General features: G+C 34.6%; 1 protein-coding gene across 8 annotated transcripts in view; it reads right to left on the bottom strand.

Moving 5' to 3' along the window:
* The window catches only part of XRCC4 (X-ray repair cross complementing 4), a 297,500-nt gene that overhangs the window by 270,972 nt on the left and 589 nt on the right, over nt 1-25,939 (bottom strand). For all 8 annotated transcript variants that reach the window (XR_003413807.2, XR_008299483.1, XR_003413805.2 and 5 more), the window contains exons 2-3: nt 12,595-12,743; nt 5,428-5,603 (exon numbers count right to left, since the gene is read on the bottom strand). Coding sequence is in view for 5 of the 8 variants with exons in the window: in XM_053224614.1 (XP_053080589.1) it covers nt 5,428-5,603; nt 12,595-12,733 (315 nt within the window). In the remaining 3 variants the exon portion in view is untranslated. The remainder of the gene's footprint in view (nt 1-5,427; nt 5,604-12,594; nt 12,744-25,939) is intronic.

The raw sequence follows: 25,939 nt of genomic DNA, 5'->3' as shown, positions 1-25,939 counted from the left end.
CTGGAGTGATGAAAAACATACATTTAACAGAAAGTACATTTTATCATATGTACATTATACATAAACTAAATTAAAAAAAATTTTTTTTCGGGTATTTAAGACAGAAGCTTAGGGGTACCTGGGTGACTCAATCATTTAAGCGTCAGACTTTGGCTCAGGTAATCATCTCAGGGCTTGTGTATTCAAGCCCTGCGTCCAGCTCTGCGCTGACAGCTCAGAGCCTGGAACCTGCTTCGGATTCTGTGCCTCCCTCTCTCTCTGTCCCTCTCCAGCTCACACATTGTCTTTCTCTCTCTCTCTCTCTCTCTTTCTCTGTCTCTCTCTCAAAGATAAATATTTTTAAAAATTTTGTTTTAATTAAAAAAAAAAAGACAGAGGCCTAGATTCTATCCTAACTCAATACTTACTGCTTTTCTTAGGAACTTGTTTAAGCCTTCAGCATCTGTTTTCTCACATATAAACAATAACAAGGTGAAGTGAGTACATGTTAAAGGAAACTGACTGACAAGTAAGAAGCAATATTAATATTATAAGTACTCAAAAGTCCTTCTAGAGCATAATTTTTCCATGTTATTTTCTACTTCTGTCTTTAGTTTGTTTCATTCCTGAACTACAGAAGAAAAAACTAAAATACAATGACTTTGAGATGAAGGCAAGAAAAAGCAAAAGTTCTCAAAGACGAAATAGTATAACTGAAAATTAATAATCTTCTTAAAGTAAAAATTCTATTGTCTCTTTTATGGCTTGACTAGAGAGTACATACTTTGAGCAGGATTTCTGTACCACTTAGATTACTGATTTAGTTCCCACATTCCAATGAAGTAGGAAAATTATGAAGTCTTTAATATATAAATGGTAGATGTGTACAAATATTTCTATCACAGAAATAAAGAATACTATTATTTTTTTTCAGGCATTCAAAGAACACATTTCCAACCCATACTCTCACAAACCTGAAAGCAATTACAGTTTTGACAAAGTCTTTGGCAGAATATCATATAAAGGCTCAAATTCTGATATTTCATCTGGAAATACCCATTTGAATCCAAAGTCCCCAAACCACAGGGACACATGACAATTATACAGGATTTTAGACTGATGTTTTTACAAACCACTTTGGCTGCTTTGGGCGAACTTATTGTACTTCATTTTTATATATCTGAAAATGAAAATTAAATAGCTATAGGGAAGTTGTGTGACGTTAGAATGCATTTTTTAATTTAAAAAGTTACAACATATAGCAAGATACAAATTAGCCTGTACCTTGCTACATCTTGCAACATTTTTTGAACTAAAACATGACTGAAACAATTTTTTATAATGAAAATGCTACAGAAATAACCCTGTAACAATAAAAGTGAAACCGTCTAAATGACACATCAATCTCTCATAAATGTTAACATGCAGAAATTGTTAGTTGCCCCTCTATCTCTACCTTCCCCTTTTTACACGGTAATGGAAATTACTGGGCATAGAACACATCTGATGATCACATTTCACAGATTTCCTTGCAGTGAGATGAAGCTTTGTGACTTAGTTCTGGACAATGGATGTAAGCAAAAGTAATGTATGCAACTTTAGGTCATGGCCTTAAAGAAAATACACAACGCTCTTTATTTTCTCCTTAACTCAGTCCTATTGCCTAAAAGGTGAACATAACAGCAAAGCTACAGCAGCCTTCTTGGACCAGTAGATAAAAACTGTCTGTTAAAAATGGCAAGGCGGGGAACGCCTGGGTGGCTCAGTTGGTACCTCAGTGGGTCCAGAGTCTCTCTCTGCCTCTCCCCAACTCGCTCATGCTCGCTCTCTCTCTCTCTCTCTCTCTCTCAAAAACAAACAAAAAATAAAAATAAATAAATAAGTAAAAATGTCAAGGCAACAGGATTTAAAAAAGACTGGGCCTCCAACATCATAAAGCCATTATATTAACCCACAACTGCCCATCTGTATTTTTAAATCAAAGAAAAACAAACCTCGAAGGTACTTAAGTTGTCAAATTTTCAGCCTAAACTGTATCCCAGCTTCTGATAATGGGGGCAGTGGAGACAAAGAAAAAGGAATAAAAAATAAACTTTACTATAATTCTAAAAGAGACCCGTAGCTAATTCTCTTTTGTGTGTGTGTGTGTGTGTGTGTGTGTGTGTGTGTGTGCGCGCGCGCGCGTACACGCGCATGTGTGTATTATGTTTAATTGTGCTTCAAACCTCATGGCTTTCCTTCATTAGGGCTATTTTTAGAGCTATAAAACCACAGTATGTTAGATGACCTGTAATGAACTCAAGAAATCACTTTAAACCTTTATAGATGAGAAAACAGAAGTATGAGCAAACAAATAATGAGCCCAAGGTTATTCTTATCAAAAATTATTAGATCTTTTTTTTGTGGCTCATAAACAAGTTTTTTCTGAAGAAAAAGAGCAAGTTATGAAAGGAAAAAAGGAAAACATTATTAACTAAGATGTATTGTTTGCATGACAAAGAATATACTGCAAAATCAGGAATTGCAAATGGCAAGAAAATAACAATGACTTATGAAGTATAAGAAAAATCTCTCCTGAATGGGGGTTACTACTTATAATGAAGAGATGAGTTCTAAATACTTGCATAATATGTTTTCATCTAGAATAATCTACTGCCAACAGAAAAATATTGGTGATAGGGCAGGAAGGGTACCAGAGGTTTGTACTGTGTGGAGAAAGGTAATGTCTAGCTGGTCATTCAACATTTATTCCAATGGCAATTAAGTTAAAATAAAAACACCTATGTTATCTTTAAAGAAAAACTAATTACAGCATAAATGAAATTTTGGGTGTTATGAGCTCAAAAGGAATCTCATGACAATTATGTACACAGTCCCTACAAAAAAGGTATATAACATCCACATTATACATTTTTAAATATTTCATTGCTTTGGATTGACAATTATTTCACTCTGATAAAACACAAGATAGTATTTTCAAAAACTCACATATTTTTGAATACAAAAATCAGCCATTACTTTCTTTAAAAAATTTCCCTCTAAAAAGATTTTTGTAAAAGAATATTTTATATAAATTTCAAGTCTTATATGACTGAATACCCAAAATGTTCAAATTATGCACTGATCTCCAGCACAGAATTAAAAACATAAAACTTATTGAACTGATGGCAACAAATGACTAAAAACCATGACCCTGAGAGGTATAAAACTGGTAGTAACTGTACTTAGGACTCATGGGATATCCTTTGCACTGGGAGAGTAACCTTATGACAACAAACGACAGGATTCACTACAACTCTCTGGACGGAATCTACATTCATTCTTTTCTTCTAAGTATAAGAAGATTTTGGCCACAATCGGATGTCTGTGTCCATCAAGCAAAGGATTACAAATTCCTTTTAAATTTTTACATCATCCAAAGCACTATAACCCTTAAGAAGGATTCTGCCATGTGTCCAATTGTCCGCATATTTTTGCCAGCAGATGAATTTATAAGATATTGTCACTATGAAATTCAATTTCAGAAACACATCCTGAAGCACTGGGAGATTCCCATGGCAGTTTGGCCAAATGAACTTGTAATTTTCATCTGCATCCATAAGGCTGACCACAGCACCACAAACTGAAAGCTACACTTCACTCAAATATCCAAAAATATCTTTCCAGTATGCCAACTCATGAAAAAACTCATGAAACTCTTCTGAGAGCACCATTTCTTTTTCTCATAAGCAAATTAATAGATGAAAAATAAGGAAGCAGTTATCTACACTACAGTGTAGTGCTCTAAGACATATCCTGGGACATACTGGGAATCACTTATTCTGTTTCCATTTCTTGAGAAAACCTGTTGAAAAGTAGCATTTCAAGGTTTTCTTTCTCTCAATAAAGTTGATTATATCCAAGGTGGTAAGCAAGACACCTTTTAGGATAATTGTCACAGTTTTTAATGCTGATTCATGCCAAGCCAATTGTAAAAGACATAGATCATGAATCCTTGAAGTTCTTTCTTCACAAAAGCAGCAAAATCAGATGTACTTCCAAGTACTCCATCCAAATCCAAGCAAACCCCCCCAAGTCAAATACAGCAAAAGCCTTTCAGGCTTCCAATAGGTAACTCACAACCTTGGAATTTCTCACGCATCAGTGTACATAAAACACATAAAAACCAGAAACTAGCTACATGAAATAATGTCAGTCATTACACATGAATGCTTGTTGAATGGGAAATGGTACTACTTCCAATTTGATGATAATCTGCTTCAAAGTATCAGAAGAAAAAGTCGAGAGCTCTTTTGAACATAACATCATTTGATTGTGCTTCGGTCATAGGAAAGAACACTTTGCAATAAATAACAAAATTTCAGTAGTCAGTTCAGACCTTACCTAACCTATTTTAGATTATCATTTTAAGGACCTCAGCATGTTGAAACTTACATAAATTGGATAAGTAGAAAAAGTATGTATCTTCTAAACAGAAATAATTACTGAAGCCAGTCTCTGTGTTATTCTCTATAGGTTAACATACATTTCAAAATAATGATTCCATCTGTTGCTTTACATGTTTCTCTAATTGGTGAAATCCCTTTAATCATTCTGAATTAAAGAGTCATTTTAAAGGAATTTTTTTAACTCAATTCAGTTCCAGCACAAATTGCCAATAACTGTCTCTAAACATAATGGGCTAAAAATTTCCCTCCCTGTATTCTACTATAGACGTCGTATCAGAATGATAAACCACTGGTCAAAAGCAAATAATTCAATCTCTGATTATACCATAAACTTAGCTAAAATATATAAACAGTACATTTTGATGCATATGTTTGATACAGAAACCACCCACTTTGATCTGAATTGGTATAGGAACTAAAGAGGACAAGTAGCAAATATTCTTGTCTGTAAAGCATGTAAGCCTTGAAAAACTTGGGTTGAAATTTATTCCTATTTTAGTATTTCTAAGTTTGATACATAAATAAAATACCTTAATTCCCAAGGACATGTCTTACTGAACTTAATTTTTTCGATTTGTAATTTCAAATACATTCTAATGAAGTCGAGAATAAGTCATCATTATTAAATATTATTGGAAAATATATATTCTTTCTTAAAATCAGTATTTTCCAAAACGTATTACAATAAACTTTGCCTCAATGGTCCAAAGCTTCTGACCCCACTTTTCAGAACTATTGATTCATGTAATTATCTCTATTATCCTTATTTTTAAACCATTAGCAACTAAATACATTTCCTAATAATTATTTTTCACAATTAACTAATATGAAGCATTTAATGACTATAATGTTGAATGAAGCATTCTTCCAACTTGGAAACAGAGTACTTTTCAAACTTTGATTTCCTAGGTATTCTGGTAATAAGCTAGTTACTTAGAAAATTCCTCAATAAATGCTCTGACATTTTACCACTTACAGTATTATGGAAAGTTTTACTTACTGAAACATCTTTCAGGTTTTTCTCAAAGGAGAAATGACAAGACTCTTTAGAAAAATCAAACTTGTATGCATCAGCTGGTCCTCCTCCTGATATCAATACTTTCCTCAGTTCATCAACATATTTCTCTTTTTCCATTGCCATGTCATCAGCTTCTTGAGAAATCTCTGATTCAGAAACTATGGGGGACAAAAATAAGTTTCAAAATGAAAAATAGATTCCTAAACATGAGAACATACTTGATTACCTGTTGCTACTAATTTATCACTTATGTTACAGAAATTTAAACAAAAGGTAAAACCAATCCTCATATCACACGTTTTTAAGTAAAATTATACCATTTAACTGAATTAGCAATTTTTTAAAATGTTATTATTTACTTTTGAGAGAGAGAGAGTGTGTGTGAACAGGGGAGGGGCAGAGAGAGAGGGGCACAGAGCATCTGAAGCAGGCTCTGAACTGACAGCAGACAGAGCCCAATGCGGGGCTCGAACTCACGAACCATGAGATCATGACCTGAGCCTAAGTCAGACGCTTAATTGAGCCACCCAGGTGCACCTGAACCTAGTAGTTTTTAAGAAACTAAATGTTAATTTAGCCTCAAATCTCATCTGAAAAACATTAGACTCCTTGCATTTTTTTCTGCCCTCAAATGAAATACATGCATTGTAACTTACTAGAAAAACTACCATCTTGTATACCTGCTCCTATGTCAAAGTCAGATAAATTGTTCCTTATGATGATTAATACGCTCAGTATTTTACAACATCTTTCTTGTCTCAATTATTAAAGAGATAAAATAGTCTATAGCCTATTTTTCACTCACATGGGCTGAGTCAAATTAAAGTAAAAATGGAGTTCATTCTTCTCATCTCATTATGTGCCAACAATAAAGAAAGTGGATGAGGCAAGTGATGAGGAAGAAAAGAGAAGGGAATTAATATTTATTGAGTGTCGCCTGTGTGACATACAGTATATTACAGATCCGGCTTCCAATTCTCTCACCTAGGTATATTGAAAGCTGATGCTCTATTCATCTATAGAAATTGTTACTTCAACAATTATATTCTCAATTCTAGATATTCTCTTTCTTTTTCATAATATCCTGTTCCACACCCTTCCTTTAAATATTGGAAGGCTTTAAATATACTTAAAATCTCTTTCAGATTGGTCTCCATGCAGGGTTCTTAGAGTATTAATTCCATTTCTACTACCTGCTGACACATTCTCATTCTGGTTTTTGCCTTTCAAGCTTTGCAATGTTTGAACAAGACTCTCCTCTAGCCAGAGTTTCATCTGATCTGGGAAACAGAGGTGGCCTTAAATGAAGGTTGCTAGTTTAACTTTCTTGGAGTCTCTATAGGCCTTAACAGCTCCGGACCAGTTTTGAAAGTTACCTTCTTCACTTGTTTTTTTACATCTGAAGCAGAGAGTTCAAAGGTAAATCCCCCAGCCCTCATTCATACGTAACACAGGCTTAGGGATCTGATTTTTGTGGATTTTTTTTAAGTTTATTATTTATTTTGAGAGAGAGAGTGGAGGGAGGGGAAGAGAGAAAGAAAGAGAGAGACTCCTAAGCAAGGTCTGTGCTCAAAGTGCAGCCCCAGTGGAGCTCAACCTCACAAAATCAAGAGTCCGGAGGCTTAACTGACTGAGCCACCCAGGCGCCCCTGATTTTCGTTCACGCTTTTATTCACTCATAGCTCTTAGTGACTGGTCTGATTCTATGTTGCATCTTCAAACCAGAGAGTAGGTTTTGTTTTTGTTCTGTTTTTCTTTTTTAGGATGATTTCATTCACAGGATAACTTTTCAGTTTCCTTTCTTGACATTGAGAGCGAGTTCCAGTTCCTTGAGAGGCCTGCACTCTCAACATTCCGCCCCACTCAGGTAGTGCAGTCACAGTCATTTAGACACACATCTAGTTCAGATATTCCATGGACCTATAGTTAAGTTCTAGTTCCCATTAACCACTTTGGTTTCCCGATACCTTTTCGTAGATGGCACCGGGGATTTCCCTTTATTACATTCTAAAGCTGCAACGTGTCTTTTTGCTTTTCAAATTACAAGATTTAACCTAACATTTGTTTGAAACGTGTGTGGTTGGATGGTTTCCTGTGTCAATTCAGGCTACTGCAATGATGAAAGACTCATGTGGTCCCATCTTTTTATATTCAAAGGTTACATTTATCCATTTTATTCCTTATAACACTGATAGACATTTTCATTTCTCAAATGCTAAAATTGAGGCTCAGAGCAAGTAATGGTCTATGAACACAGAGTAGATACATGGTCAAACTGGGGTTCATACTTACCGTCTCTCTGCTTGTTTTGTTTTGTGGTAAGGCAGATACGGGACACTGGAAAAACTATTTCTTTCCATGATATTAAAAAAATACATTAGTATGATAAACTACAGAATATACTACAATGGAATCTTTACTAAAGAATCTCCAAAAATTTAACATGGATTTTCATTCCACTGGTCTGAATCCTATCAAGTGTGTCTGGAAGCCTCATGACAGGCAATGAAGAAAAGGGTTTGAAATATCTCCATATATTTTTCATTACCGTTTTTTGGTAAGTTCTGATATTAAAATATGAATGTTAACACAGACTTTGAAAAGAGGTAAGAATAAAGATATTTTATATTCTTTTTAAAAATATTTTATGTTCTTTACATGATTTTACAGCTTCTAAAATACTTTCATATATTTTGTCTATCTCTGAAGCAGAGGCAGATTTAAGATGATCACCACTATGAAATCTAACTGACCTTCTAAATACCCTATTGGTGCTTCTGAAAAAAAAAAACAAAAACATAAAAATAAGAAGACAAATGCTTCCTTTTAAGGAATAATTTCATATTTTATAATTTTGAAGTTATAAAGACCTAGGAAGAGAAAATATTTCACAGAGAAATAGGAAATATATCTGTAGAAACCATCTTTAATGCCACTACAGAAAAAAATTATAAGAAAACACAAAAGAAAATTATGTCTACTGATGAAACATCCAGTAAAAAGCATTCTAAATTTCATTAAAATGAAAAGATACCTACCTGAAAATATTTCAGGGAATTTATTCATTCAACTCTCTTATTCAAAACAATACTTAATCAGCATCTACTATGTGCCAGGTAACATTCTATGCACCAGGGATACAAGTTTAACAGACAGAGAAAAATGCCAGCCTTATGCAGCCTAGATTCAAGTGCTAACATCTTAGGTATTCTCTTCGATATTCTCTGATGTTATGCCATCTGTGAAATGCTGTGATGATTATTGTTATGGAACATGCCATTTTTGAGAAAAAAAAAAAACATGAAAGGAAATTTTCTATTTACACTTCCCCCTTTAAAAACTGTGAGAAGAAAATTCAGAAAAAAATGTACTTGAACATTTCCATTAATGGTAAATGTGAAATTTTGACTGCCTATTTAAAACTTCAATCCCGGAAAAACTTGGTCACCAGTTTTGAATTTTGTGCTAAGAACATCTGGAAGAAGCACAGCTGTAAGCATTCAATGTTCCAAAACCTTTGGTGAACAAAAATAAAAGCCATGGAAATAATAAAATTCAGCAAGGATACAGCTGAACCGCATAATAATGGCATAAAAAGGGAGCAGGCCAACATGACCAAAAACCAAGGAATTGTTCTCAGACATGTAGGAATCAAGAAAGCATCATTTTAACACTATTTGTGGCTAGATGAAGATGTAAATAAGGAACGAAGATTTTTTTCTTTTGGATACTTATGCATAAGGAACTGAAGACCGTGCATATCCTAGGTTTGTGTCAGTGCTTCGAAGACCACCTTATTATCCCATTAGGGATCTTGCTGTTTTGATGTTCATTTATTTGAGAGAGAGAGAGAAAGAGAGAGCACATGCGAGCAGGGGAGGGACAGAGAGAGAGACAGGATCCCAAGGAGGATCCCAAGCACGCTCTGCATTGTGAGTTGTAGAGCCTGAAGTGGGACTCGATCTCACAAACTGTGAGATCCTGACCTGAGCAAAAATCAAGAGGCAGACGCTTAACCAACTGAGCTTCCCAGGCACCCCCTATTAAGGATCTTTGATGATATCACATCATGGACCTACTCTACTACCTTTATTAAAAATCCTTTGTCCACTGAACCCTGTCATATAATCTCCAAATAGGTCACTAAATATCAATGCTTAGGCCACATACAAGTAGATATAATTATGTGACAATAAATGTGTTAATAAAGTTTAATTTACTTTTCAATGAACTTTAAACTACTCTAGAGATGGGTAATATACGTTTCTCTTCACTGACTGAAATTCTTATAAAGGTCACATAATAGTCATCAATCATTAACCTACTTTGTGACTTAACTCTGCGATATAACCCTCCATAATGTTGAAGTGATGACAGACCACATGATAATTAGACCTCAAAACATTCATTAGATAAAACATTACTAATGGAAAAGAAATCAGTGAATTTAGTGTGTGGGAGATTAAAAGGAACCCCACATCCTTTTAATTTCACTCAAATGAAAAGAGAAAAAAAATTATCCAAATTGAAGGTTGCAGCAATCAAAAAATTGTACAAAAAAACAGGATGAGGTATAGGAAGGAAATCCATTTTCATGTTTCAATTATGTAATTGTTTCAATGTTCTTAATCATGTTATTGTCTATCTATAAAGTGCCAAACCAAATCATATTTATGTAATAAGCCTTAACTAAACATGGAAACAATGTTATATTATTTGGCTTGATACTTTGTCCCTGAAATGTACACAAGAAAATAGAAATGAATAATGAAAGATATAAAACATTTGTGAGATTAAAACTTAAATATTTTTGAAAATAAAATGACCATATATGGTGCATTATAAAATGTTCTGCTTGAAAGCCTGTTTAGTAAGGAAGCCAAAATGTTAACAATTCACCAAGGATACAGAAATCATACATCACATTTTTCTCACACTATTCATTAGCTGGAAAACAAACGTCAAAATATACTACATTTACGACTAATGTCAACATTAAATAAATATACAACTGGAGTTTTCATTAAAAAACATGCTAACTCTAAAATAAATGGTTCTCTTTCTTTTCTTTCCTAGCAAGTTTTATGTATTTGAGGCATCTTTTCATTCTCTCTTCCAAAGAATATCTATTGAGCATGTATTTTCTAGGCACTGGTCTAGATACTTCTAAACAATAACTGATGAATCACATGCATTCCTTGCTCCTAATTAATCTAGCCTAGGGAAACAATATTCATAATAATAGTATTAAGAACAACTGCCAGCACATTCTGTTTGACATACACAAAATGTTCCATAAATGTAAATTCAACTTAAATTTCCGGTTAAATCAAGATTTAACAGTTAATCGGAGTACTCGTTCATTACCAATCCTTAGTAATAAAAAAAAAAATTAAAACAACATTTTATTGTTCTTTGCTTTGATGAATGAAGTTTACTAACTAGATTACAATTTATATTTTCTTTTGATAATTACATCTCTTAAAGCATCTCAAAGTCATCTGTCTAATCATAATTTATTATACAGAATAAGCCATTTGTCAACTGTCAATATCTATGTTATAAAGAAAGTATTCAGTATTCCCTACATACAAGCAACCACTTCACCTAGGACCCGTATCCTGGGCTGTGCAGTTGAAACTGCTCTCTCTCCAGATAACTGGCATTAACCTACTGCCATGATCTTCAACCCTATGCACCTCCTTTTCAAAACAGAGCTATTGTCACCTGGGTACACCTTTACCAGCATACACAGAACTAACCTGACAAGTTCTGACTCATAAAAGGCAACAACTGATTTCTCTTACATAGAAATTTACAGCTGGGGCAACTGGGTGGCTTAGCTGGTTGATCATCTGACTCTTGATTTCAGCTCAAGTCATGATCTCAGGGTCATGAGATGAAGCCTTACATCAGGCTCCATGCTAAGCTTAAGATTCTCTCTCTCTCTCTCCCTCTCTCTCTCTCTCTCTCTCTCCCCCCTCTGTCCCTCTCCCCTGCTTGTGCTCTTAAAAAAAAAAAAAAAAAAAGGAAATTTACAGCTTAAACAGAGACCATAACAGGTACTGCAAACATTATCCTTGAAAACTCTTTATTTTAATAATACTTACATCAGCATTCCTTGCTGTCAAAAAAGGAGAATTAAAATAAATAAATAAATAAACTCTGCAAGTATAAATTCAGTTTGACTGCACTGTGTAACAGAATTTTTAACATCCAAGAAAGAACACTTTACCATGTAATTTTAAAAGACGATATAATAATTACAGTAACAAGTTTTAGGGAAATATTTCAAAATTGATAGAAGATACAAATGGTATATAAATTAACATGACAAATTTATTTTACCTAAAACATTATTTACAACATAACTCTAGAAATGACTGTTACATAACTGCGTAAATACTTTTTCAAATCTTTCAATAAAATACTTTAATAGAGTATAAAAACTGCTATATGAGCAAAAGATAATTCCATGTATTTTCACTTTAGACCTGCCATGTTCCACAAATAATAATTAATTGCAGGGGCATCAGACTTTTTAAAAGATCACTGCCAAACATAAATTAAAAGTCTATTTCATGAAGTAATAGCGAAAATACCACATACAGTTTGAACCTTGATTTACAAAATTTTACACCATGGATTCTGTTTTGTTTTTGTTACATATGTAATGCATGTATACTAGAAAATAATTCAAACAATATAAGTGTGTGAAATAAAAAGCAAATCACTACCACCCCACTCCTCCAAGCCAACACAATCCCTTGGCCCAGCCAACCCACCTTCTTATGCCTCCCAGTATTTTCCCTGGGGTCCTGAAAATACATATATGTATAAAGTACTATTTATGTTTTGTATAAAGACATCATTTAAAAACCCTGACCAACTCTAAGTATTAAGACTAAACTACTAACCAGAATTTACTGGGTTACATGCTAATTTATCTATCCTTCTATTAATTATATAAAATGGCATTCAATCTTAACAAATCTACACGTAAATCAGACAGCAATAACAAGTAAAAGCAATCATGCTCATTTTACCCAGTACCTACTAAAGAAACACTTTAATATGAAGTATCACTGAGGACTAAAAAACAGCACATTACTGAAATTTCACCTTTAAAAAACTTGTTTTGAATATTACCTGTTCCGGTCCATGCTGACTGACCATCAGTAAGTGTAATAACAAAACCAGATGCTAACGTTCTCTCCCAAGCAATTTGTAGAAAATGAATTATATCTGGTTCAGAAGCAAAACAAATTCTGCTTACTTTTCTTTCCATTTCTGGTCACCTGTTATAAAATAATTAAATTAATATTTTTGTAAGAAACTTTGGCTATCAAATAATAATGTTTTCTTTTTTTCTTAATTTTTTAATGTTTATTTATTTTTGAGAGACAGAGAGAGACAGAACATGAGTGGGGGAGGAGCAGAGAGAGACAGGTAGATACAGAATCTGAAGCAGGCTCCAGGCTCTGAGCTGTCAGCAAAGAGCCCGAAGCAGGGTTCAAACTCACAAACCGTAAGATCATGACCTGAGCCAAAGTGGACATTTAGCTAACTGAGCCACCCAGGCACCCTAAATAATAATGTTTTCTATATTGGTCTCTCAGCTACACAAAGCACCAAAGAAATATTAGTAAAATAGAACACTGTACAATAGTTAACCAAGCATCAAACAGTAAATCATAGTTCTATTCAATATTGGTTTATAATTTTTACAGATAAAACAGAAGCCCGTAAGTGCCAAACGAGTTGCCCAAGTTGTGTGCTGAAAAAAAAAACTATGCTCACCAATATGAAGAATAAAGACTTTTCTTACTAATCCCGCTTTCATTTCTAATGATTAGAGGTTCTTTTTCTATGAATTCAAAAACCATTCTTCTGCTAATTTACTCTAGAATCTTGCCCAAACTGACCTCAAACTTACCAAGCTGTGGTATGACACATATTTGATTCAAAGCAAATAACTGTATTCCTTCTAATACTGGAATATCCCTTGACCATGTGAACTTCATTAAGAGAGGCTGAAAGGGGCACTTTGGTGGCTCAGTCGGGTAAGCATCTGACTTCGGCTCAGGTCATGATCTCATACACAGTTCATGAGTTCAAGCCCCACAATGGGCTTGATGCTGACAACTCAGACTATGGAGTCTGCTTCAGACTCTGTGTCTCCCTCTCTCCCTTCCCCTCCCCCACTCGCACTCGATCTCTCACTCTCTCAAAAACAAACGTTGAAAAATTTTATAAAAAAAAGAGAGATACTTAAGCTGTAGAAACCAACATCCAAAACAAAAACTACCCTAAAAATTACAAATATACAAAGAAAAAAACATTACAAAAAGAAAAAAAAAAAACATTACAAAAAGTCAAAACCAGGAACAAAGCACACAAATTGCCAAAGATAAAAAACTAGAATTATTCTTTAATCACAAAGCATGAATCTCTTGCTAGATGATCCCTAAAAAGCTAGAAAGAATTCTTGGGGTGCCTGGGTGGCTCAGTCGGTTGAGCATCCAACAGCTCAGGTCATGATCTTGCGGTCTGTGAGCTCGAGCCCCGTGTCAGGCTCTGTGCTGACCGCTCAGAGCCTGGAGCTGCTTCAGATTCTGTGTCTCCCTCTCTCTCTGTCCCTCCCCCGCTCATGCTCTATGTCTCTCTGTGTCAAAAATAAATAAACATTAAAAAAAAATTTTGTTAATAAAAAAAAAAGCTAAAAAGAATTCTTTAATCTTTTATTCAGGGAGAAGGTACAAAATTTCTTCTGTTTTTATGAACAAAATGTATAACATGCTGTAAAAATCCAAAGTAAATTGTTAACTGACACTTGACTGACAACTGATTAGTAAGTTTTAACAAGAGCAAAATCTTAAAGCAGTTTTAATTCACTTTCTCAATTTAAAACTACTATATTCTTGGGGCGCCTGGGTGGCTCAGTCGTTTGAGCGTCAGAGTTCGGCTCAGGTCATGATCTTAACGGTTTGTGAGTTCAAGCCCTACATCGAGCTCTTTGCTGACAGCTCAGAGCCTGGAGCCTGCTTTGGATTCTGTGTGTGTGTCTCTCTCTCTACCCCTCCCCCGCTTGTACTCTGTCTCTCCCTCTCAAAAATAAACATTAACAATTTTTTTAAATTTTTTAATTAAAAAACTATTACATTCTCATAAAGCATATTATTTTTCTCAATTAACAATTGCATATGAGAATACCAACAACTGAAATATGAAGAAACGCCCCTTGTCAGCTCTTTACACAATTGAATATGAAAATAAAAACAACTCACTTTGTCAGCTCTTCACAAAACCAATTTTACTACAAATCTCTATCTTCTGGGAGTGGAGGAGATGCTTAATTATAGAATGCTAGAGCTATTCTATCTTACAGTAAAAAGCGTAAGGAAGCAGGGCAATTTCCAGAATAAAAGAAAGAGTATCTAAAATTAAGAATGTAAGATACCTCTAAATTGATAAATTAACAATAATTCTAACTGCTACCTAAAGTGTACTCAGAGGAATGTTTATTCTTCTTCCCAGTAAGAGACAAAGTTTTAAAATAACCATACTTGAAGCCACATCAATTAAGCATGTTTGTGTTAAAAATATACAAATCTGTAGACTTGACTATAACATAATCACTGAAAAAATATAATTCTTTTTAAATATTTCATTTAGTCAAAAATTTTCCTACACTGAGGTTTTTTGTTTTGTTTTGTTTTTTGGGGTTTTTTTGTTTGTTTTGTTTTGTTTTTTGCCTAGATGTGCTTACTTCTGAAATGCTTTATTCATTTGGGAATATTTTCTTTTAAATCAATTAGTCAAAACCACTTACCATGCAGCTAATTACCCACATGCTCTGTAATCCTTAAATTTGAAAATTACTGGAAAATGCATATTGCTGTTTTTCTATGCCATTCATTGAAAAAGACACATAGCTAAGAGCCTTACATAATTCTCATAGGCCTCAAATCCACAACTTTGGTTGGGGGAGGGTAATAGAAACTACTTATGAAGGCCACTTTTTGCCTCTAGAATTTATATACAAACACACAGATATACAAACTGACACTGATTATTTCATCTTAAATAAGCCTCAAGAACATGGCCATTGTTAGCAATTAATGTAACTTTGTGAAAAAGAAAACTCAGCACTTAGAACTGCTGATAAAAAGCAACTGGTTTCACTGATATTTTTACCCTAGGGGGGCCAAAAGACAAATTAATTATTGACACAAAGTAGTCTAAAATTGATTATTTCAGATACTTCATCCTACTTTCACAATGATATACAGGGCTTTAACCTCAATAATGTTAAAAAGACATTTAGGGATCAGATTTGTTTTAACATCTTTGAATTATTCATTTTTCAAATATTTTCCAATGTCTGGTCAACTCTAGGTTTTTATAGCTAAAACTAAATCAAATTATTTTAAAGATTCCATTATTTTATTGTACTCAGATTTGAAACTGTGGATGCTGTGAGTTATGTTTAAGCACTTGCATATTAATAGCACAAGTCAGTATCCTGTAAATACTTTGTAGTGAGTGCCTCAGTAGCCTCAGATATGTCTTCTATCAACCGAGTTTTAATTTCCTGATAATATACTATTTGAACCACTTTTGAAAGAAATGCATTCTTTACTTACTGAGGTCACCCCCTCATTAAATATCAAATACAAATTATCTAAGAACCAACCACAAAGCAGAAGAAAGGATGACTTGCCATGTCTTTTAAGATTCTTAAGGGCAAACCAATGATGTCTTTGCTTTCGCCAGCCCCATAAATGGGAATACTCAGCCATAGTTTTTCTGCCCCAAGAATACTTCAAGAAAGGGGTGGAATCCTCTTCAGAAGGACTGATTGATTAGGGCCATAAGAAAACCTATGTTTTGTTTTCTAAGGGCACTAAAGGTCGCACTGGTATCAGCACCTCTCCCAGCCAGAGCCAAGGATCTAAGACATGCCTGCAGGTGGAAACGGTTGGGTCCCACCCCAATTTGTACATCAGTAGCTTTATTGAGAGCTTAGAACAGTTGAGAATTGAGAAGCTTATCTTTAGTACTTTGTGTCTCTGATACTTGGCTTCCTTCTTAGGAGAGAAATAAGTTGTTGGCTGGTATGCAGTTGATGTGATCTACACTCTGAACAAATACCATTCACAGTTGCCTCTGAATAAACAAGACGCTTTTTAAATTAGTTTACAAAGAATTTTGTATGCCCTTTTGGATGCTGATAAGAAGCAGTGCAGAAGCCAACTCTCTTAGGTCAGCTCAAGTTAGTGACAACACTGTATCATTGATAACACCATTTTGAACTTGAGCTTCTTTTATTTTCCTTTATAGTTAAATTACAGCTTCTTTTCAAGCTGCTTGGGCTGCAGGTGTTCAAACTTCTGCAGCTATGCCAGATCAGAAGAGACTAAATGCATGTTTCTAATGAAGCAATTAACTTAAGTGCCCCCTTGTTGAGAAAAGTAGGCTGATACCTAAAGTGAGTTCAGAATAAAGATTAGCACAGAGCACACTGCCACTAAGAGTCTGTAATTAGATTCCTGATCATGTTATTTTGTTTAACCTTATTTTTTTCTTAAGGAGGAAAAGAAAAAAAAATGTAAATTGTAAACCGAAAGCACAGTAATAATTTTTTTTTTAAGTTCTATCATATTATAAAAATTCAAGGACAGGACCAAATATATTACTCAATAAAAAGGAAAGAAAGGTTTATGTCACAAACACTGGGCTATTTACTTTTAATAATACAAACGTCACACAATTCAGGAAAACTAAATGCAAAGAGGATGACTATTTTCCCATTTGTTTAGTATTTTTTTTAAAAGCATTGATTATCCATACTAATCTTAACAGAATTCCCAATTGAAGACTTTTTTTTAATTAATAATTCATTCCTAGAATTTTCATTATTTTTTTCCTATAATTTTAATTAATAGCATGCCAGCACCTACCTAAAGGGTAAATTCAGTTTTTTTTAAATCAATTTACCTTTAAATTTCCAAGGCAATTAAAAATATTAAGCTAACTTTCTATAGAAGAAATCGTTTCTTGAAACAATGTTTTCACGTTCCAGTTTCCTAAACTTTAATGATAAAAAACATAATATTATTCAATATTTTTCTAATCATGTCAATATTATCCCCATTCTAGTAATTTAGGAATGAAAGTAAAGTGACCAGCGATCCAGGTTTGTCTGAGATTTTCCTGGTTTCAACGCGGAAAGTCCACGTACAGTAACCCTCTTAACCCCAGGCAAATTAGGATGGACGGTTCCCCAAGGTAAGAGTAAAATATAGCTAAAACTGTTGGCATAATCTTGTTCAAAAACTTGTAAAATACAGCTAAGTTCAAGTTACACATTAATAGTCTGATGCTTCAGAAATAAAGCATTAGAACTATAAAATAAGTCTAAAAATTAAGGCATCTTTGCCATGGTCATAGTCCATTCTCAATTACCTCTCTTATAACTGTGGAATGCCAGCTGCTGCCATTCCAAATATCGTATTACTGCTCATTTCCTCTGCTTATCTTTTACAAACACCATTAATAATCATTAGTTTCAGTGATTCATTTAAAGTTCACTTCCTCTCCTTTTTTCTTTACCCAATGAACTAAGTATTTAAAAACAATAAAAGGCCTGAATAAATTTCCCACATAAAATCTAACACCTCGATCCGAAATGCCCTGAAAATTGGACCCACAGTTCCAGAACTTCCTTTATCTTCATCAAATGGACACTCTCAATTACAAATAAACTTGGCAGAAAGGACGAGAGTACACTTATCATTTTGGAAACTTTCTAAACTTTCACAAGAACACTTCAGTCCTAATTGCAGAGTTTCATGTGAGAATGACACTTAACAGAACTGAAGAGATAAGATAATACCTGAAATACAGCATTAGCTAAACAACAGTCATTTTTTCATTAAGAACTTAGTAATTATGATTTCTTAAGCCTTGAAATTCTGACACCTCTCTTGTATTTTAATTTCAGAAGAGTGAGGGTGTCCCTATGAAATACCATCAGTTAAGCATATATACAGTCTATCCTACTTGAAAAATGTGCTGCCCAGAAATGAAATCAAACTAAACACACTTTCTGGAAAAGAAATAGGACTTGCACTGTCCTTTTTCCCCCATTCACAAACCCACCATTTACTTACAACTGTACCCATTTATCTGCCTACTTCCAATGGCAACCAGACGATGAATAATAAGATTGGGGTACAAATCAGAGTTAAACCTGAAAAAAAGATCCCTACAACATATCCTCAACTGGTGACACTACCTAATTCAGCCATACACAACTATTCAGGAACTATATGAAATTGCCAGTATTTAACAATTTTTAACCTACACACACACACACACACACAAAATGACTTCACATGGTTCAAATGATAGTAAGTTATAAACAACCCATTCCTAATTGGATGAATAATTACATATTTATTTTCAAGATAAAAACAAAAGAGCAAAAGATGAACTAAGCTCATAATTGTTGTGCTAGGTGATGGGTACACAGGGATCTATTACTCTCTCAAAATCATTCTCTCAAAATTTTTAAATTTTTTCACAGTAAAATGTTTAAAAAGAAGAGGGTTCAGTAAGTATTAGTTGACCATCACGTTGATTACGTTGTGAAAGAGTACTTTTGTAAAAAGAGAAAACATCATCTATTAGAAAGATATTCTTAAATATACAACTTAAATATGTAATTTAACACTTCAAAACTTAGGACCCTATTTAAGAAGCAGTGAACTCAGTGTTGACTCTTTAGTAACAGTCTTTATGTGATAAGCATTACACCAGAAATACTGGTATGTCATGCACCTTTGACTAACTTAGAGATGAGCACATGATTCAAGTCAGGACCACAAAGACCAGTGAAGCTCAATTCCAGGACTTTGGATATACATTCTTCTCTACTGGACTTGATGTTCTAACACTGCGAGCTTGAAGCCGCTGACAACAAAACCAACAGAACAGAAAGTGAAACTGAGGTGTGGGGAGCAGCTCAGATCTGATTCCAGGGGTACCAAAATCTAGATCTAACTATAGATGGTTCAGGTATGAGGCCAAGAACGTTGTTTTAGGCTTTGGAATCAGTCAGACTTCAGTATGAATCCTCACTGTCATGCCTTGGTTGTGTAGACTTCAGCAAATCATTTAATTCTCTAAACTTCAATTATCTCATACCTCAATTATCTCATACCTGCAAAATAGCTGTAAGTCAGCAAACTGTATATTCCATCAGTGACAGGAGTACCAAACTTTGGGAAACATTAAACTTACAATATTCAACATCAAACACCAAGTTTTACACTTTCAGCTTAATACGCTTACACTCTCATCACATCTAAAACACATGACATTTTGAAAAGACTGGGCAACTTTGTTATCACTACATGATAAATAATCGGTAACAAATGATTCAAGAAGACAACTGGTCAAGGAGCCAACTTTGCATAATGGTCATATTCCTAATGATTCGGCAGGGGGGAAGTATATTCAAAACAAAGGTTCAAGTCTTGGTGACACTGCAAAAATACATTTTCCAAGTTTTAAAAATCACTAATTAATAAGTTTAATGCTTTCTCCTTAAAACTCAACAGCTTACCTCAAAGTATCGACAAATGATCTCGGCAAGAGGGATCAAAACAATTTAAATTTTAAAATTTTTTCTCTTCCATCTTTACTACACTGAAAAGAATAGATTAAAAGACTTTTATGGACCTCTAAATACAATTTTCTTTTTTATGTTTATAAGATCTTTATAGAAATAAATGTAACTCCTGGCAAAATATACAACCTCAATTATACTTTGCATCCATTCTTCACAATATAAAGATAACAGTGTGATGCGGTTAAATGATTCAATTACTATATAAAAGTCATCAATCTCTGTTATAAGAAAAGCAACAAGAGGGTCAGTCTTGATACCCATAGTTAAAGCTCTTCTAGGACTGTTTTAGGACTATCATTCAAAGAATGCTCAGTTTAACCTTTTTCTAGACGTCTGCAAAACAGATGGAAGATTGTTTGTATGGTTCCAATGACTTGGAAAGCTTCAAATGTCTCTTTACTTTACATCAAATGTTCTATTACAGTGATATTCATATGAGAACAGTAGTGAACTATGACATTCAACCAAACATATCAACTTTACTTGCTCTGAATATTCTCATTTTTCTTCTGAGACATAGTTGTCAAATAATAACAGAACAAATTTTCTCATCACATTTAAACTTCTATTGCTAAATTCTCAGAGCATAAACTTCCCAAAAGTAATAGCTAAGTCTTGACTTGAGCCAATTTTTATAAGAATAATGTGCAAGATGATGAGGTTGGTTCCCAAACACAGTATTAAGGCAAGAAATTTTGATTCAATTTATAGATGAGTATCATTGCACAACTAATTTATAAAATTATAAATTGCAACTATGCTGTCATTTTTTAAAAACATAAGTTAAGCCCAAATATGACATTATATCAGTATACTATTTTATATACCTACTATTTATATACCTACTATTTGATATCTACCTACAAATTACCAAAGAATTGTCAATATATTTTTTTTTAATTTAACTTTAAGTGCCCCAAAGTTTACACAGATGTTATCCTACTTTCTCTCAGCAGCTGTTCATTGGACATGTCCCTTATTTATTGATATACTGTGTTCAATGCTAGGGTCACATTTCTTAAACAGGAACTTGGCAACTTCCAAACTCTATGGTAAATATTGACATATCTCAGCATGTCAATATTTATACTGTCAGGACTCTGACGAGTCTCCTCAACAATGGGAGCATCTTAATTTCTAAGCAGCAGCTTGCTTCTGTTCCAATTGAGCAAGGTCTTACATTATTCAATATCATTCTCACTAACTATTTGGATAAAATTATAAGTAAGCTAATAGTATCCTCTAACATAAAGACCAGATTGAATTCCTTGCTGATTTCAACATTTTGGACACTTACAGGGTTAGTAAAGTTCAAAGAAGGCACAAAATCAGGAATGCCTTCCAAGGAATATTTGTTTTTGATTACTTAATCCCAAGCCTAATCATTATTTTCATCCTCATTAATGGGGCTGAAAGCTGCTGAAGCCTTTTCAGAATTTATAGAGTTAAATTATCTCCTCTTGTGTTAGTACTAAAGGCTAGGCAACATCACAAAAAGATTGGCTTACAGACTACAACAATGATAAAAATATTCAGAGGAGAGTTTAAATTCAGAATGTTTACCATAAAAGGTAGTTGGAAGTCTAGCTCATTATCTAAGATTATATAGCATTTTAAATGCAAAATTAATTTACCTAATATGGGGGCCAACTATCAGAAATCATGTTAACAAACTAATCATTTTTAACTCAATCTTAACAGCAATTTCCATATCAGTGGAAGAAAATCTCTGCAATATCTTGAAAATAGCCTGGGATTTCCCAATGGCACACAAACAAAAGTTTAATTTAAAGCTATTGGCAGGGGGCGCCTGGGTGGTGCAGTCGGTTAAGCGTCCGACTTCAGCAAGGTCACGATCTCGCGGTCCGTGAGTTCGAGCCCCGCGTCGGGCTCTGGGCTGATGGCTCGGAGCCTGGAGCCTGTTTCCGATTCTGTGTCTCCCTCTCTCTCTGTCCCTCCCCCGTTCATGCTCTGTCTCTCTCTGTCCCAAAAATAAATTTAAAAAGTTGAAAAAAAAAATAAAGCTATTGGCAGTGCAGGCGTCTAGCAAAAGCATGAATGCCTCATGAGCAGTTTGGAATTCTAGCATTCCCCTTTGAGGCAACAAAAATCTCAACAGTGTTATCCCAACAAGAGCCCAGTTTCATCAAAATTAAAAATTGCTGACTATAATAACCCTCTGTTCATCTATTTCAGCCAGTGTCTTAGAAAAAAAAAGCACAACTCATGTTCTCATCAGCACTGGCAGCTTCACAAATGACAAGAAGCAAATTGCCCAGGACTATAAAATGCATTAACTACCTCCTACCTGTATAAAAAGAACTATTTTTCTATTATTTTAAGGACAGCCACCTTTTCCTAGAAAACACAGTTTAGCAAATAGAGTTAAATTTTATGCTCAGAAGATTCGGATTGAAATCACAATTCTACTGCTCCAAAGCTCAGTGACTTTGGTCACGTCATTATTATATTAAAACATTCACTGAATGCTCCCTATGTACCAAGCTTAGATATTCCCAAAATGAGTAAGACACATTCCCAACTCTCTAGTGAAATAAAAAAACCCAAAAGGAATTATTTTACAAGTTTGTAAAGTGCAGAGACAGGGTGGTACCTCCTCTCAAGAGTACATGTAAGCCAGCCTGACATTTCAAGGAAGGCTTCCTTGAATTACACCTGATATGAATCTTAAAAACTGAAAAAGGAAAAAAGGATAAGAAAAGGCATTCCAAGCACAAGAACTTGCTTGAGCAAAGGCTTGGAGGCAAGAAACAACATGATATATGAAAATGATCAACAATTCAGTGTTTCATGATGACTACAAATCAAGGATGACTAAATTCAAATAACCAGTCAAGTCCATTCATTTAACCAAAACATGCACATTTGTATGCATCAGACAGTGTTTTAGAATTTGGCATAAGGAAGCAAAACAGATAACAATTCTTGCCTTTTTAAAACTTACGGTTTAATAGGAGACAAACGATTAAAAACAATAAAAAACACGTAAAATATACAATATGGTGATAAGCTATAGCAAAAGGAGAGGATAAAACAAGAGAAAACTGGGAGTATAGAGGCCAGTAGGGGAAAGGGGGATAGTTACAAAACCTCAATTTTAAAGGTTTTATTTTCATTATTTTTTTTTTTTTATTTGAGAGAGAGAATGCGAGCATAAGCAGGAGAGAGGGGTACAGGAGCAGAAGGAGAGAAAGAGAATCCTAAACTGACTACACGCTCAGCACAGAGCCCAACCCCAAGACCTGGGGTTATGACCTGATGCGAAATCAAGAGTAAGATGTTCAACCAAATGAGCCACCCAGGAGCCCCAGCTTTTTTTTAAATTTTTTCTTTCTTTTTTTTTTTTTTAATTTTAAAGAGGCAAAGTTGCAATTTTTTAAAGGAAGTTGAGGTAGGCTTTCTTGAAAGGGGGATATGTGAGCACATACATAAAGGAGATGAAAGATTTAGTTGTTTGGATGTTTGGGAAAAAGCATTCCAAGCAGATGAAGCAGTTGGTGGAAAGGCCCTAAGGTAGCCGTGGGCTTGGTATACTGAAGAAACAAGGCAGCCAATATGGCTGAGACAGAGTGAGGCGAGGAGAGAATACCAAGAGTGATGGGAAACCAGATCATGTAGAGTTTTGTAGGCCAATGTCAGGATGTTAGCTTTTACTGTGAATCAAATGAGAAGTCATGAAACGTTTTCAAGCAAAGAAGTAATTTCACATTCCTTCTAATAAACTTTCTATTTTGGAGTAATACTGAATTTACACAAAAGTTGCAAAATAACACAGAGTTCCCATATACACCTGCCCCAGTTTCCTCTAATATTAACATCTTATATTACCATGGTGCATTCATTAAAACAAAGAAAGCAACATTGGTGCATCACTACTAACTGAACTCTAGACTATTTGGATTTTACCATTTTTTTCCTCTAATATCTTTTACCTGTTCCAGGATCCAATCTAAGATAACACATTGCATTTAGAATCTCACATTTTAATACAATTTCTCACCTATATTTTAAAAGTATCATTCTGGCTATTGCGTGCGAATAGATTGCAAAGAAGCAAGGAATGAAGAAAGCAGAGAGACCAGCTAGAACTATTACTGTTAATCCAAGCAACAAATCATAATGACTAATAACAGACATCCAAGGAAGAGATGATCAATGTGCTAACAGCAGAAATAGTAGGAAATGGTTAAATTCTAGATATATTTTATGGAGAGAGTCAACAAAAGACTCACTGATGGATTTGATGGACTAGAAGACAAAGCAGGGTCAAGAACGACTCCAAATACTTAACTTTGAGCAACTGGCTGAACAGAGTTGCCATCAACTGAGGTGAGAAAGACTGGAACAGGTTTTGGAGGAAAAGGAGTTCAGTTTGTAACATGTAAGTTTGCAATACCTTTAAAGAATCCTGTTGTAGACAACAGGATACTTGAGTCTGGAGTTCAGAAGGGGGGGGGGGGGACTAGGAATATGAATTTGGGAGTCTTCAGTATACAGATAGTATTTGAAGTCATTAAGACTTGATATCATCAAAAAAAAAAAAAAAATGTAGGAAGAGGAAAAGAACAGAACCAAAGAGTGAGCCTTAGAACACTTCAACAATATGAGATCAGGAAGAGTAGAAGGAAGACAGAAAGAACAACCAATAAGGTAGAAAGAAAACCAAAAGAGTGGGATGTCCTGGAAATCAAGTGAAAGAAAATATGTATCATGGAGAAGGAAGTGATTAATTGTGTTAAAGGTTGCTGATAGGTCTAATACAATAAAGACTGCGAATGATCAACACCTGGAGATCACTGGTGACAATAACAAAAGCATTTGGGGGAAGAATGGGAGTAAAAGCTACACTTTTAAAAAGAGCACTTCGGATTTAGAACATAAAGAAGTCTTTGGAGGATTTTTGTTCAGAAGAGAAATAAATAGGGTTAGAAGTGGAGAAAGGTTAAGAGAAGCATTTCTTAAAGTAAAGTAAAGGAAATAACATACAAGTCAAACATGGGTCTTAAACTAAGGGCCATGGGGAAAGAATATAAAAAAGACGGGGGTGGGGGGAGAAGGACAAAAATAAACAGAACACAAAGAACCTTAATCTTAAATTAGGAAGGCTATTGAGGGTTAGAGAAAACAAGCAGTTAAGTAAAACCTCGGTCTTTTAACATACGCAACTACCAGTGTATTTTAAAAGGAAATCATACAAAAGGAAATCATTAACATCAATACTAGATACAACATAAAAAGGAGTGGGGGGGGGCAGCCTAGTGGTAAAAAGCAATACCAATTTAATTCAAAAACCTTTATTGAGTTTCCAAGAACTATGCAACCTGAACACTTCAAAACACCTGTTTCTTTACCTAGACTATGCAAAGACAAAAACGGAGGGATAATAAAGCCTCATCAAATGGGATTATCAAAACTAGAAGAAGCTAGGGGCGCCTGAGTGGCTCAGCGGGTTAAGCGTCCAATTTCGGTTCTGGGTTCAAGGGTTTGAGCCCCGCTTCAGGCTCTGTGCTGGCAGCTCAGAGCCTGCAGCCAGTTTAGGATTCTCTCCCTCTCTCTCTCTCTGCCCCTCCCCTGTTCATGCTCTCTCTCTCTCAAAAAATAAACATTATTAAAAATTTAAAAAAAAAAAACTGAAGCTAAATAATACTACTGATTAAAAGAGAGTACCAAAGAACTACTGAACTCAGGAAAGGGCAGTTCCTTTCCATTTGTTACTACAGAAATTTCTTTCCTGACCCAAAGGGACTAGTACACTTCGGTCCCAGGTGAAACCCA

The sequence above is a fragment of the Acinonyx jubatus genome, chromosome A1 (genome assembly GCF_027475565.1).
Source record: "Acinonyx jubatus isolate Ajub_Pintada_27869175 chromosome A1, VMU_Ajub_asm_v1.0, whole genome shotgun sequence".
Classification (NCBI taxonomy): domain Eukaryota; kingdom Metazoa; phylum Chordata; class Mammalia; order Carnivora; family Felidae; genus Acinonyx; species Acinonyx jubatus.
Note: the sequence above shows the minus strand (reverse complement) of the source record. Positions and strands in the feature narration are given on the sequence as shown.